The 16036-nt window shown below is 48.8% G+C and overlaps 1 protein-coding gene across 1 annotated transcript in view; it reads right to left on the minus strand.

The window, feature by feature from the left end:
- Positions 1-16036, minus strand: part of LOC148508745 (lysine-specific demethylase 4B-like) — a 187639-nt gene that overhangs the window by 126716 nt on the left and 44887 nt on the right. Inside the window, exons 5-6 of the mRNA XM_088444080.1 lie at positions 3190-3304; positions 2759-2952 (exon numbers count right to left, since the gene is read on the minus strand). Coding sequence (XP_088300206.1) covers positions 2759-2952; positions 3190-3304 — 309 coding nt within the window. The remainder of the gene's footprint in view (positions 1-2758; positions 2953-3189; positions 3305-16036) is intronic.

Below are 16036 nucleotides of genomic sequence, written 5' to 3' on the forward strand. Positions count from 1 at the left end.
TAGATGCTCCTCCAGCGACGGAATAGATAGACTTAAGGCACACCTCCACCTTACGGTCTGTAGCGTCCGTCAAAGAAGACAGACAGCATAGGCAGAGTTGCGCTTTTTACTAAGCGTGTCACGAGACTCCACCTGAGGAGGAGACTCCCATTTAGTGAAATAATCTTCCGCAAAGGGGTATGCACGGACTAAACGCTTGCAAGGTTGAAATCTTTTTCCCGGAGATTTCCACGCCTCCTCCATGTGATCAACTAGTTGACCAGATAGAGGAAAAACTGCTGCAGCTCCTCTAACCTCCTTAAATTAAGCATGGGTAGGTGCTGGGGGCAGGTTGTCGTCAGTAATCACCATGGCCGCACGGACCGCCCGTATGAGACCTGGAATATAAATTCTAGACTTAACCTCTGCCCCTGCTTGAGGAGTGTCAGTATCCGACAAATCTAGAATTTCGCCATCATCCTGTGTGGATGGATATGACAATAATGGTCTTTTAGCAGGTCTAGACTGATCCTGCTGAGTATTCTGCACCCCAGAATTAGTCCAACCAGGGTCTGCCGGAGTAAGAACCTGTTGCGGGGGGGGGGGGGGGGCACTGCGCCATTACCATCGGCCCCGGAACCCCTAGTACTGGAGCCGGGACTACCGCCTGTTGTGCGAACCCCAATTGGGGAAACGCAGGAAGGACTGTCAAGTTACTTACAAGGACAGTCAAAGCTTGCGCAAAACAAGCCCAAGGTGGTTCCTGAGAGGTGCTGGGTACAGCAGAGGTACCAGGAATGGCCAAACATGCAGTACATAAACCATCCTGAAGTACAGCCCCTCCCCACACCTGCTTTACATCTGGAGCAGGAAAATAGGAGAGGTGCTCCCCTAACAGAGTCCTCACTGGACATAGTGGTATGTGACACTCTCACAGTAATAAATCTTAAACTGTGATGCAGATTCCCACCCTGACAGTACTGGCACTGAGAGGGCTTATCAGTAAGAAGAAATAGGGATAGCTAAAATGGCTGATAGGAGAAATATTCAGGCACACAGTGCTAGCATAAAGTCACATACAATGCAGAAATCACTTACACAGACTTACAGCCTGGCAGTGATAGCGCTACATACGCTGACCTTATCTGGAGGAGAGATATGTAAGGGGCACCCAGGCTCCGGTACCCTGCACCACAGCGTCTGCACATAAGATGGCCGAAGGAGGATGAAGAGAGGCAGGCCTGGGGAGGATCACTGCCTCAGCCCGCCAAAACCACCTGTAAGGTGCCGAAGAGCAGTGATGGGGAGGAGCCTCCTGTGCACTACAGGGAAGGGTTCCTCCCCTGGCAGGCTCCAGCCCCGCATCCCTGGTGGTCTAGTGTGAGCGCAGGCATCCGCCTGGCTCAACTATACTGCCGTCCCCAGGGAGCCCCCAGCATTGGGGACGCTGGACTGTGAGACAGCGGGCACCTACCGCAGACGCCCGCTGCTTACCTTTGCTGCCCCCGTACTTCCGGCCACAGTCCACGGCCCCCGGGGGTTCCGCTAGTGAGAACCCCCAAGAGCCCGCCGAGTTCCCCGGAATGCTACCGGTGGTCGGAGCCGAAGGGGATGTCGGAGCGGTAGCATGGACGTCAGCTGGACTGTCCATGCTACCGCTCTTGAAGATCTTCAGGGGCTGTGAACACACAGCCCCCCTGTGCGATGACCCAGCTCCAGCCGGGCACCTACTGAAACTGAGGTGCCTTGGCCTGGGAGCGGGGTATAGGAGGGGACCCGGTGCATCCTGGGATGGAAGTTTTTAACTGTGTGGTGCCCATGGCAGGAGCCAAGCCTATACCCTGTGGATCCATAAGGACCTTGGAGTAGAAACCTGTAAATTCCTACAAACACAACCCCTCATCACCTATAACATAATTCTCATTATGACATCAGAACAACAGCGCAACACCAGGATGTGGAGACCAGCAATATACAAAAAGCTTGGCAACACAAAATCCATGGCATAGAATGTGAACAACAACAAATATAAAAACACATAATTAAAACATAAATTAAACAAATTTCCAAAAGGTCCAGTATTGAATTCTTTTGAAGAATTGCGGTTTTTAATATATGTCTTTGCTCTAAGGAACAAAAATTAAAAACTGCCTTTATTGTAGTTTTACTCAACTAGACATGCAGTAAAGGTGCCTACACACTAGGCGATCTGGTCACGATGCGATATCGTGTGCGATTTCTACCCAAACAGCTCCCCGGCAGTCGTGGGCACGATTTGGTGTTAAAAACTATCCAAATTGACCCACAAACTATGGTGCATCCTAACTATTCCAGTGCATCGTGACTGAGATTGTCAGATCTTGCCTGCAGCAGGCAAGATCTGAAGATGCGATGTACGACCAGCGGGTACGCGCATCGGCATCGTGATCGTAAGTGGACACTCACGATTAGGACATATTTTACACGATCTGTCGTTCCGATGCGTCAGAATCGGGCAGATCATGTAAAAAAATCGCCTAGTGTGTAGGCACCTTAACAATATGTGGTTAAAAAAAGAAAAAATAGAAAATAATTATTTCATTACCCATGCAGAGAGGTCTCACATCAGGTAGAGCCAAGTCTAGTTTGCGTTATGTACAATCAGTGTACATAACTGATGTAATATACTAGATGCCAATCTAAGAAGAGGATTGATATGGTATGTACAGTGACCGGACAATGATGATGGAAGTAAAAAAGGAGTATAAGCTAGCAAGCAATTATTTTTTGGGGGCCTTACCAGGATTTGGGTTCTCCAAAGTGGAGATAGTTAATGCTGTACAGGTCCATGTCCTCCGTATGCCATGCAAATGTTGTTTTCCACATTCCAAAGTAGAGATACGGAGTATTAACACCTTCAATTATAATGCCACATTCATGTTCCACCATGTCGAGCAGAGTGTTCAATCCTGCAATGTTCCATAGGTGGATATCCTGCCAAAATGGAAGGATATATATCATCACACAAGAAAATGTAATAGAAGGTTGAAGCCTTGGAAACTGAAAAAACAGTCTGGGAAATAACATCATAAAACCAATATCAAGTGGCTGTGTGTCAGTAAATAGGCGACAATGTAGGAGTCAAATTTTATTTTGAAAAAAATAGAAGATTGGTGAAAGCACAATTTCCATACGATACAGGTTATTAATAGAAAGAGAAGGAAGGCTCACATTGTCATAGAGGGAACCACTAATATCTGCTCCATAAATGGGAGACATGAATGTCAAATTCTTCCAGTATTTACGTTCCAAATCATCAAAGTCTTGATGTCGTGGAGTGCAGTACCTAGAATTAACATATAACAAGTTACATGCACACACAGAGTATGAGGCTACTCTGGACATCACTTTACAATTATATTTGATGTCAATAAAAGTGCAAACCATTGCACTTTTCAGCAATAAAGCTCAACACCATGCTCCAGAGAGCTAGGTCTGGTCATACAGGTTGAGTCTCCCATATCCAAAATGCTTGGGACAAGGGATATTTTGGATAACGAAATATTCCGTATTTTGGAATATTTGCATACCATAATGAATTATCTTGGAAATGTGACCCCAATATACACACAGAATGCATTTATGTGTTATATTTACCATATACACACAGCCTGCAGGTAATTTTATACAGTATTTTCAATAATTTTGTGGCTCAAGCAAAGTTTGTGTACAGAAATGCAAGTCATTTATGTTTCATATACACCTTATACACACAGCCTGAAGGTAATTTTATACAATATTTTTAATAATTTGTACCTTAGACAAAGTTTGTGTACATTAAACCATCAAAAATCAAAGGTTTCATTATCTCAGTCATGCCAAACTAATTCCGTATTTCGGAATATTCCGTATTTCGGAATATTTGGATATGGGAGACTCAACCTGTATCTTGAAAGGTTACATAAGGTAAGAATGTGATGAGTCATCATCCTGTTTAACTATTATTTTCTTACACAAGGCAAAACATCTTTACCGGTCACTACTTGAAAAATGGAAGATAATGGAATATTCTTAAAACTGGTCAATTCCAAAATTATGGAATAACGCTTATGGTTTCTACTTCAGGGTCCATAGGGGGTCCACAGGGTTGACCTTGGGGTATAGGTTGGGAACCAAATCCGGGCACCACGCAGTTAAAGCTTTTAGCTCCCAGGATGCACTGGGTCCACTCTCCCTATAACCCCACCCCCAAGCCAGAGGCACCTCAGTTTAAGTTGGTGCCCGGCCGGAGTCGGGTCACCGTTAGCGCAGGGGGAGCTGATTAGCAGCCCCTAAGCTTATTTTATTTTTTTAGGGACAAAGTTTTTTCCATGGACTTTGGACTCTTCAGAGCGGCAGCGTCGGACTGTCCATAGGACGTCTAAGCTGCCGCTCCGTCACCCCGCTGGCGCTGAGACGCCAGTACAGATCTGGGGATCTCAGCGGGACCCCAGAGTCTGTACTAGCCGGACTCTGTGGGCGCCCAGGACTGCTGCCGGATCCACGGGGAGCAGGTAAGGTCGCGGATCACCGCTTGCGGTGATCCGCGCATTTCAAATGCAGTCCTGTGCCTCCGGTCTCAGGGGACAGACCGGAGGCGCCGGCAGTGGCGGCGGGCCCCCCATACCCCGTGTGTCCACTAGACCACCAGGGACTTAACGATCGGTGCAGGGAGCCGGCGTCCCGGGGGTTAATAGCCGGCCAGGGGAGGCAGCCTTCCCTGTTACAGCGGCTCCTCCCCTCAGCTCAGCGCGCCTTTCAGTATCCATAGTCTGGCGTCGCTGAGCTGCTTCCTCCGCGGGCCACGCTTCCTCTGAGGTCTCCAGCGGCCATTTTATCTCTGTGGTGCAGCAGAAATCTCTCAGGATGGCAGTGAGTCCAGTCCCCCTGCGTACCTCACCATCAGGTCAGTGTACACAGCACTGTAGCCTTCCCAGACACTGAATCTGGGCAGTTGAATGCAGTGTAATAGTGCAGTATATTATATGACATGTTTATGTATATATGTATATATCTGCATTGTATGTGACTTATGCTAGTGCTGACTGTACTTTATTCTCTCACCTGTCAGTGTATATCTATCCCTTTTCTTTATCTGCCCTAATACAGCTGTACTTAGGGTGGTTCTGAGACCTCACATTTATATACTTGTTAATATTTGTGTGGTTTGTCACATACTGTTGCGTGCTGCACGTTGCCATATTTTAGATGGAACTGTGTGTTGCATACGCTGAAAATGGGTCCCTGCAGCTAATTTTTGGCATCAGTCAGGACCAGTATAGCGCTGCTTAATATTTCCGCCAAGATTGGTCAGATATGTCTGACCAGGAGATAGAGCGTTATACTGCACCCATTTTTACTATCCTGCAAGTCATGTGCTGCAGGTGTTAGTGCGGAGGATTTGACTCATAAAGGGTTCTGTATGTGGCGTCATCTGGTGCCGGCCTCTTTCACGACCCCCTTGGGCGGTTTGTTTTCTCGGGATCCTCTCAATTGCGGATCGCCGGGCGGGCCCCATTGTTGTACCTCACTTGGGGTTACTTCACCATACTGCCCTTTTCATCTCAGGGTATCTCGCAGCTTCTTGCTCTCTTCCCCTGTGACACAGACTACCGCTCCCTGCAGGGGTTTTTCGCAGTATATGAATTCCCCCTGGTGCCACAATAGTCTGTCATTCCCCTTGCAGGGATTACCACAACAGCCACCCTGGGTGGATGTCGTTTTCTACGAAACGCTAATTGGCGTGGTTGACGCCCTGTGGTTACTTCCCAGTTGGCTCTGCCGTGAACTGGGTACTGTTCGGGGCTCTTTCCCTCTTACACGGGGGGAAGCCTATTTCAGGTATTATTATCCCTGCTTTAGGGCTGGTAGCAGGTCCATTCTGGTTAGAGTGAATGTTGACCTGCACCTGTATCATACACCCTCAGTATTGCGTGCCTTCGGGTTCCCTGTTGCTGACTAGCGGGTGGATCGCATAGCGGGACTCTGGCTGTTGCCAGATAGGAGGTGTTACAACAGTGTTTGGCCTCCTGTCCCAAATTCCCTGAGGGTCATCACGAGCCCCTCCTGGGGGGGATGGGCGTGTTACTCGTCTGATTACAGACGTTACTACGCCTCCCATTCCTGCGTGGTCGGATTCTTCGGATCCGTAGGTGGTAACTCTGCCTGAAATCAGTATACTTGCTTTCAGGAGTTGTTATCCATCCTACCATGGCTATAGCATGGTTGGTTAATACTATTGCATATTGGGTTGATGCATTTGTAACGTTTTTTCCCCTCCAACACGTCGGGGGTTCAAATGTATTTGGTCGCTCACGTAATATATGCTGTTGTCATAGGTGGAAATGCCTATATTGGATACCAGTCTCCTAACTTTCAGAGTTCCGGCTGCGACTGTATCCTCCGTAATACCCTATGGCTGCGCTCTGGGAATGCAGAGGTGCAGATACCATCTTTAGGGTTGATATTGTTTGGTCCTGACCTTGACAAGATTGTAGTAACATTGGCAGTATTACTAACGACAAGTTTACCGCTTTCAGCTATGCCCACTACAAGGCCTCAGACTAAGTCTGTTAAGTCTTTTTTGTCCTCTGGGTCAGCCTAAAGGTCTGTTTCTTCGTAGACTGTCGGCATCTACAAGGGCCGACATATCCAGTACCGAGCAGGCCTGGACTGCCAGCCGATCCTGCTTCTGAACCTACGGATATCTCTTCAGCCTGACGGGACAGGCCTACAACTGGGAGATACCGATTTTCTCAGTTCGCCCGGTATTAGTGTCAAGTTGCCGCGGCTACGTGGGTAGGAGGGTACGCCCTCTTTACAAGGGCCTTACAGATCCAGAAAGCTATGCAGTTGTTGCGGTAAGCGGAGCTAATTAGGCCATCCCCACTATCTCAGTGAGGGACTGGTTGTTCTGCTTTCTTTCTGGTGCGGTGGCTGAATGGTCCTCTTTGGCCTATTCTCTGTCTCAATTCCCTGAACCAGTTCCTAAAGCTACCTGGGCTCAGGAGGAAATCCCTATGCTCCATCATACGATGTTTGGAACCTGGGGACTTTATGGTATCACTGGATATACAGGACGCGTGCCTACGGGTACTTACAGAGACCTTTCCTCAGCATGGGCTGAGGTTTGCTGTATCACAGCAACACTTACAATTTTTCGGGCTCTGCCTGTTGGGACTGTCCTCAGCCCCACAGGGGTTTACCAGCGTTTTGGATTTTCTGACAGTTCTTCTGTTCAGTATATCCCAATGCTCCTGTACCTGGACGGCCTCCTGCTCTTAGCGGGATCACCGGGGTACTTTACGGCCAGGTCAGGATGACTGTGGCTTCTTCAGGGTGCAGACGTTTAATCAACGGGGAAAAAGTCCTCCCTGCATCCCTCTCTGGGTATTCTTCATCTAGGATCCCTGCTGGATTCTCAGAATCTGAGAATTCTTCTGGCGTAAGACGGAATCTCCTCTCTTCCATTAGGAGTACATGGTTGTCTGCGCAGTCGACAGATGTCTTTACACTCTGGGATGCATGGTGGAATGGGCTCAGTTCCATTCCAGGCCTTTCCATAATTGGCTCATCTCCAGATGGAATGAGTTTTTTCTGTCGGATAACTGTTCAAACGATGATGCTCTCTCCGGAGGCAAGTCGGTCCCTGTCCGGGTGGCTATGGCCATCTCGTCCAGGGTTTTCTTTGCTATGGACAGTGTCTGGATCGAATCCTTTTCAGTGCAGTTGGACGTCTGTCGATTCCACCCTGTCAATTAACTTACTCTGGCATAACTCTTGTTTCCCGGTGAACCTGAAAAGGTTCAGTCCGACAGGGTCAGGACAGTGGCTTCCTTTTTAGCAACACTGTTCGTTGGGTGGCAATGACAGGTATGTCACATATTCGGACATAGTCCGAGGGTCTCCTCCCGACCATCTCGGCAGCGTTCATTTCAGGAGCTCTCCATTGGGAAGCGGGAGTCCTCAGCCGTCACGACGTGCATCCCGGGGACTAGTCTCTTCCCCAAGAGAGGTTTCATCTCCTGGTGAGCAGGGGGGGCCCCCCTGAGGTGACCCTCATGGCCTTCTGACTTTATCACACTATGGTGTTACAGTTCAGCTTTGGGGATTCTGAAGCAACCTTCAGCGACTCTTTGTCGGTGAAGTGGTCCTTCCACTTTGTGTACCTGTGTTCTCCGGTCTCCCTTCTTCCTCAAGGTCTTTGGAAGTGTTTTCAATCGAGACGGAGATGCTTTCCTGCTGGTGGCTCCTGATTGCCCCAGATGTCAGGGGTACTTGGATCTTCGGAGTCTCTACATCGATACTCCATCCCTGATGCTTCACTGCCCGGACCTGTTGTCTCAGGGTCTTTGGTTTTGCCTTGGACCTGGGTCGTTTGTCTTTGACTGTGTCCTTACAGTGGTCTTACGGCTTCCCTGGCTTTGTCATCGTTGGAATGATTAGAGCACATGGATCAGCTTTTGCTGGGACCTACCACAAACTGTGGCAGCCATAAATCTTATGGTATTGTACCTGTCGATACAATCCTCCGGTGTCCAGGATTTCCAGATATTCTGGCATTCCTTCCGGCTGGCTTGGGTTTCACACTTGGCCTGGTCTTCCTGACAGTGCGGATCTCTACACTGTCAGTATGGTTAAGATATGGAATTGCTCCACTCTGGTATCCAGTTCATCCTTTGGAGTGTTTTCTTGATTATGCCTCCATTTGTCCTCCCTAGGGACTCCTGGGGAGTAAGTAGTGGTTCTTCGTTACCTCCGGGGACAGTCAATGGAACCGCTGGTTGTGATAGCCATTACATGGTCTATTGCTTAGGCTCTCTCTTTCTCTCAGGGTGTTTATATCAACCAGGAGAGTGTCTGAATTGGGAGCGTTCTCATGTGGCTCCCTCTTCTGGAGGGCATCATGTCAGGGTGGGAGTTGCTCTCGCCCTGTGTTGCTTCTTAGTGGTTTTCAGGTTCCATATTGTTCTGGAACTTATGGTACGGCCATTCTGTCCCCAGTCCTCTCGGCTGGTGTGGCCTCATTGACTGTGGTCTGGCCTCTTTGGATTTTTGTGATCCGTTCAGGTTCCTTACGGAAATCGGACTCCTTATTGGTGGTCTGAGATTTCTGGTTTTCACAGGAAAGGATGGCCGGCCTATAACCAAATGTTGGCTGGATGGCCTCGTAGGTCTTCCTCAGGGGCCTACCCATGGGTAGGCCTTCCTGTTGTTGATGCTTGTTTTTTCTCGGGCCATGTGTGCGGCTCGCTGTGGCGCCTCGGCTGTTTTACCTTACTAGGTGGCCACGTGGTCTTCTGTCCACACCTTTTTAAGGTTCTAGGCATTGGTTTCCTTTGCCTCTCAGGATGCTTCCTTTTTGGCGACGGATTCTCCTCTCAGCACAGGAGCGTCCCCACCCTTGGTTGAACTGCTTTGGGACATCCCCAAGGTCAACCCTGTGGACCCCCTATGGACCCTGAAGTAGAAAACAAGAGATATGGTAAGAACTTACCTTTGTTATCTCTGTTTCTACGAAGTCCATAGGGTCCACAGGGCGCCCGCCCTGACGCACCTGGCTTCATATGGGCTGTGTGGCTGGTCACCGGTTTTCCGTCTCCCATTTCGGTGAGTATGGTTATTGAGTGTTCCAGTTTTCTCTCTCTTTTTCTCTCCTCCTCCGGCCTTTGGCTACTTACAAACTGAGGTGCCTCTGGCTTGGGGGTGGGGTTATAGGGGGAGTGGACCCAGTGCATCCTGGGAGCTAAAAGCTTTAACTGCGTGGTGCCCGGATTTGGTTCCCAACCTATACCCCAAGGTCAACCCTGTGGACCCTATGGACTTCGTAGAAACAGAGATAACAAAGGTAAGTTCTTACCATATCTCTTGTTTTATCATAATATCATCATTAAAATAACAAAATGCTGGAAAGTAAATAGGCATCCTAATCATTGGTAATTAAGATGTACAATTAAACAGCAAACAAAAAGTGAAGTGGTTGCTATGGGTTACAGCACAATTTTTAAGTACACCATTTTTATATGTCATAGAAACAACAGGATTATTGTACTTACCGTTAGATCAGTTTCTCCAATTCTATCTGGGGGACACTGAACTATGGGTTGCTTGAAGGGACCGTAGGAACTGGCACTTACTAGATGAATATACAGTAACTTTAGGAGGGTATCTTCTCCCCACTGGAACCCATGGTTTGCAGTACACAGGGCCGGATTAAGGCTTGTGGGGGCCCCAGGGCAACTTAGCTGTGGGGGCCCCCTTCAAGCCACATAGAGCCGAGTCTACCCCCCCCCCCCACCCCAAGCCACCACTCACACGTACAGTATACACACACCAACACATATATACACATTAACACATACATACATAGTATGCACTCTATCGCATACATACATACACACACACACACACACACACACACATTCTAAAACAGTACACTTACACCTGAAGCAGCAGCAGCCAGCAAAAGGACCCCTGGCACCTCCTCAATTAGTTAGGTTTCCCGTGATTAATGGCGCGATTCGCAGGGATATGGAGGCGGGACTTGACGTATTGACCCCGCCCCAAATGCGGCCAGCGGAGGCATCGTCGGGGGTCGGGGGGATTTATTTGATAGTAGTGAAGCTGGTGCTGGCCCTCTCTCTCCTACAGCTGATGCAGCAACACTGCATGTAGTCCGTTGAACAGTGCGGCTCCAGAGCCTCTACCCGGGAACAGGTGTCGCTGGACACCTGTTCTCGGCAGGGTCACATCGACCCTGTGTGGGGGCCCCGGGACGACCGCCCTTCGCCCGCCCCTTAATCCGGCCCTGGCAGTACAACTTCAAAAATAGCCCTAAACCAAGGGTGACCAACATAGTATAACGTACAAAAAGAACCACCATACGATCAAATAAACTGAGCTTTAGGGTGGAAAAGGCAATGTACCCCAGATGGAATCAGAGAAAATGATTTAATGATAAGTACAATAATCCCGTTTTCTCTTTATTCCAATCTGGGGCACACTAGATCATGAAACTTTCAAAAGCTGCCCCCTAAGGGAGGGTATGCTCAGAAAAAACTGAATGCAAAACTTTCAGTCCAAAACCAGCATCCTTGGATACGAAAACTGGTAAAATTTGGTGAAGGGGTGGACAGAGGACCAGGTGGCTGTACGACACAACTGCTCCGAAGAAGTCCTGTGCCGCGCAGCACAGGAAATACTCACCGCCCAAATAGAGGGCGCTGATACCCATCCCATATTGGAGTAAGCCTGGAGGGCAACAGAATGGATCCACCATGCAATAGATGCTTACGAGCCGATCAACCACGCTTATTCACATCATAAAGCACCAGGAGGGAATCCGTGCACTGAAGCAAGACGGTCTTGTCCAAATACAAGCAAAGGGCAAGGGACACATCCAAACTTGCCGGATTCCAGGAAAAAAAGGACGGAAAACAGGAATATCGATCTCTTGGTTAATGTGAAAAGATAAAACAGGCTGAAACAGCAGATTTGTATGCAAAAATGGTCAAATTCTTGTGCAAGATGAGGAATGGCAACTAGAAAACCTGGCTTCCAGGTTAAAAACGTGAGCTCAATTTATTCCAAAGGCTCAAATGTAGCCTTTTGAAGGTCAGACTGGACCAAACTCAGACCACATGGAGCCACTGGAGGGACAAAAGGAGGCTGATCCCGCAAAACGCCCAGCATAAATGTACGACCCTCCAGAAGGAGAGCCAACCTGCACTGAAAGTAAAGAGAAACCTGCAGCTTCAGCAAACTCAGACAGAGATACGCCTTTCAAACCATTCTGAAGGAAAGCAAGCAATCGAGAAAGGCAAAAAAGAGAAGTATGAATTCCTTCACACTCTTTAGTAAATTCTAGCAGAAACAGGTATCCTGGCTCGCAACATGGTCTGTACAACGCTGAAGAAAAGCCTTTAGCATTGAGGATACTGGCTCCAATAGCCAAGCCATTAAAGTCAACCAAGGAAGCAGACCTTGTTACAACAGATCCGGATACAAGTGAAGGCGCCTACCTGGACCCTTGCCAGTGTGAGAACATTGGCGTACCAGGACTTCCGGAGCCAATCTGGAGCCGCCAGAATCATCGATATTCCCTGAGACTGGGTTTGTTTGACAATGGGAGGCAATATTGGCAACCATACCCCAGGCTGAACGTCTATAGAACAGTTAAGAGTGAAAGCTAGTGTACTGGATGTCCTCGAAAGTCAAGACCATCTTCCCCAGCAATTGCATGCATAACAGGACTGCCAGACGCACCAAGGCTAGAACTCTCTAGAACCAATGTCTGAAGGGAACAGATCGGCAGAAGGAACACCCGCTAAAGGCTGATATTAAAAGATCGAGTCCAGAAACAACAAGCGTTAACAGTGTACCAGATGGGCCTTCTTGAAGTTCAGGAACCACCCATGCTCCTGCAACAACTGAGCCATGGGGTGAGGTGACCTTTCAACAAAAAAGAGCCACTGGGCTGGCTTTTGGTTTGGTTATTGCATCCACATTAATAAAGAGATAGTCTAAGTAGGGTACCATTGTTATACCCTCCTTGCTCAAGACAGACGCCATCAACGCCATGATCTTCGTAAAAACTTGCTGACCTGTGGCCAGACCAAATGGCGGAGCCTGAAACAGATAGAGGACTCCCCCCACAGCGAATCTGAGGTGAGTAGGATGCCCCGCCCAGATGGGGACATGGAGGTATGCATCCTTGAAATCTATTGAGCCCAAAAATACAATTGCATCCATGCTGGATATCGCCGATCTCAACACTTCCATCCAGAACAGATCCACCCACAGACTGGTGTTGAGGGTCTTGAGGTTGAGAATGGGTCAAAACGACTTGTCCGGCCATCTGGACAAGAAACACATGCGAGAGTAAAACCCCGTTTAACTGAGCCACCGGAACAATGAGTCCATCTGGCAGAAGAGAAGCAATGGCTTGATCCAAAGTCACGTGTCTTACATCGTTCCTTGGACATGCGGTAGACAAAGATGACCCCCAACACCTATCGATTCGTGGAGGACCTCTCCCAACTGTCTCTGAAGTGGAGCAGACAACCCCCGACTTTAGGTTTCTTAGGGGTCTATTTACTAAGCAGTGTTAGGAGCGGATTGGCTGGAACCTTATCACTTTTCACTCTGTCTCCTAACTGCCATCTCACAGGCTGTGTTTGAGAAATGACAGTTGGGCACTGATTGGCTGGCACCTTATCACTTTTCACTCTGTCTCCTAACACTGCTTAGTAAATAAACCCCTTAGGCTCTTAGATCCTGATCGCCTACTTGACCAGGTGGCTCTAAGTCACTGCACCAATAATTGGCCAGGAAATGGCCTACCTTGAGAATCTGGTCCTCTGACCGCTTCCCCCACCACAAAAGGATGGTTGAAATGAATGGAAAAAAGGACCCTTAGGATTCAGCACAGAGACTGGGAGGGAAGTACTCATCACTTGTGGCTAACACAATCTGTGTGTGTGTGTGTGTGTGTGTGTGTGTGTGTGTGTGTGTGTGTGTGTGTGTGTGTGTGTGTGTGTGTGTGTGTGTGTGTGTGTGTGTGTGTGTGTGTGTGTGTGTGTGACAGAGAGAGAGACAGAGAGAGAGCAACACACTGAGGGAAGCATCAAGGGAACGCTTGGACTGCTTCCGGGAAATGCAACCACAGAGTCCATCTGTGGTTGCATTTCCGGTCGGTTTGAAGTGCAGCGAGAAGCTGGTCAGACCAATGCTCTAGCCACCCATGCTATAGCTAACATGGGCCGAATGGACATCCCCAAGCCCATAAAAATAGATAGGTCTCCTCTCTAGCTTTTTGTCTAACAGGTCCCTAACAGACGCAGAACCTGGGACTGGAAGATTGGTGGGTTAGGCAAACACGCCACCGGATCAATCACCTTGGGAGATGACTCCCACTTCAGTGTATTAACCACAGGCAGCGGATAGAGATAACAAGAGATATGGTAAGAACTTACCTTTGTTATCTCTGTTTCTACGAAGTCCATAGGGTCCACAGGGTTGACCTTGGGGTATAGGTTGGGAACCAAATCCGGGCACCACGCAGTTAAAGCTTTTAGCTCCCAGGATGCACTGGGTCCACTCTCCCTATAACCCCACCCCCAAGCCAGAGGCACCTCAGTTTGTAAGTAGCCAAAGGCCGGAGGAGGAGAGAAAAAGAGAGAAAACTGGAACACTCAATAACCATACTCACCGAAATGGGAGACGGAAAACCGGTGACCAGCCACACAGCCCATATGAAGCCAGGTGCGTCAGGGCGGGCGCCCTGTGGACCCTATGGACTTCGTAGAAACAGAGATAACAAAGGTAAGTTCTTACCATATCTCTTGTTTTCTACTTCAGGGTCCATAGGGGGTCCACAGGGTTGACCTTGGGGATGTCCCAAAGCAGTTCAACCAAGGGTGGGGACGCTCCTGTGCTGAGAGGAGAATCCGTCGCCAAAAAGGAAGCATCCTGAGAGGCAAAGGAAACCAATGCCTAGAACCTTAAAAAGGTGTGGACAGAAGACCACGTGGCCACCTAGTAAGGTAAAACAGCCGAGGCGCCACAGCGAGCCGCACACATGGCCCGAGAAAAAACAAGCATCAACAACAGGAAGGCCTACCCATGGGTAGGCCCCTGAGGAAGACCTACGAGGCCATCCAGCCAACATTTGGTTATAGGCCGGCCATCCTTTCCTGTGAAAACCAGAAATCTCAGACCACCAATAAGGAGTCCGATTTCCGTAAGGAACCTGAACGGATCACAAAAATCCAAAGAGGCCAGACCACAGTCAATGAGGCCACACCAGCCGAGAGGACTGGGGACAGAATGGCCGTACCATAAGTTCCAGAACAATATGGAACCTGAAAACCACTAAGAAGCAACACAGGGCGAGAGCAACTCCCACCCTGACATGATGCCCTCCAGAAGAGGGAGCCACATGAGAACGCTCCCAATTCAGACACTCTCCTGGTTGATATAAACACCCTGAGAGAAAGAGAGAGCCTAAGCAATAGACCATGTAATGGCTATCACAACCAGCGGTTCCATTGACTGTCCCCGGAGGTAACGAAGAACCACTACTTACTCCCCAGGAGTCCCTAGGGAGGACAAATGGAGGCATAATCAAGAAAACACTCCAAAGGATGAACTGGATACCAGAGTGGAGCAATTCCATATCTTAACCATACTGACAGTGTAGAGATCCGCACTGTCAGGAAGACCAGGCCAAGTGTGAAACCCAAGCCAGCCGGAAGGAATGCCAGAATATCTGGAAATCCTGGACACCGGAGGATTGTATCGACAGGTACAATACCATAAGATTTATGGCTGCCACAGTTTGTGGTAGGTCCCAGCAAAAGCTGATCCATGTGCTCTAATCATTCCAGACACTGTCCATAGCAAAGAAAACCCTGGACGAGATGGCCATAGCCACCCGGACAGGGACCGACTTGCCTCCGGAGAGAGCATCATCGTTTGAACAGTTATCCGACAGAAAAAACTCATTCCATCTGGAGATGAGCCAATTATGGAAAGGCCTGGAATGGAACTGAGCCCATTCCACCATGCATCCCAGAGTGTAAAGACATCTGTCGACTGCGCAGACAACCATGTACTCCTAATGGAAGAGAGGAGATTCCGTCTTACGCCAGAAGAATTCTCAGATTCTGAGAATCCAGCAGGGATCCTAGATGAAGAATACCCAGAGAGGGATGCAGGGAGGACTTTTTCCCCGTTGATTAAACGTCTGCACCCTGAAGAAGCCACAGTCATCCTGACCTGGCCGTAAAGTACCCCGGTGATCCCGCTAAGAGCAGGAGGCCGTCCAGGTACAGGAGCATTGGGATATACTGAACAGAAGAACTGTCAGAAAATCCAAAACGCTGGTAAACCCCTGTGGGGCTGAGGACAGTCCCAACAGGCAGAGCCCGAAAAATTGTAAGTGTTGCTGTGATACAGCAAACCTCAGCCCATGCTGAGGAAAGGTCTCTGTAAGTACCCGTAGGCACGCGTCCTGTATATCCAGTGATACCATAAAGTC

Source organism: Taudactylus pleione, unplaced genomic scaffold, assembly GCF_031769625.1.
Source record: "Taudactylus pleione unplaced genomic scaffold, aTauple2 ptg000347l, whole genome shotgun sequence".
In the NCBI taxonomy this organism is placed as follows: domain Eukaryota; kingdom Metazoa; phylum Chordata; class Amphibia; order Anura; family Myobatrachidae; genus Taudactylus; species Taudactylus pleione.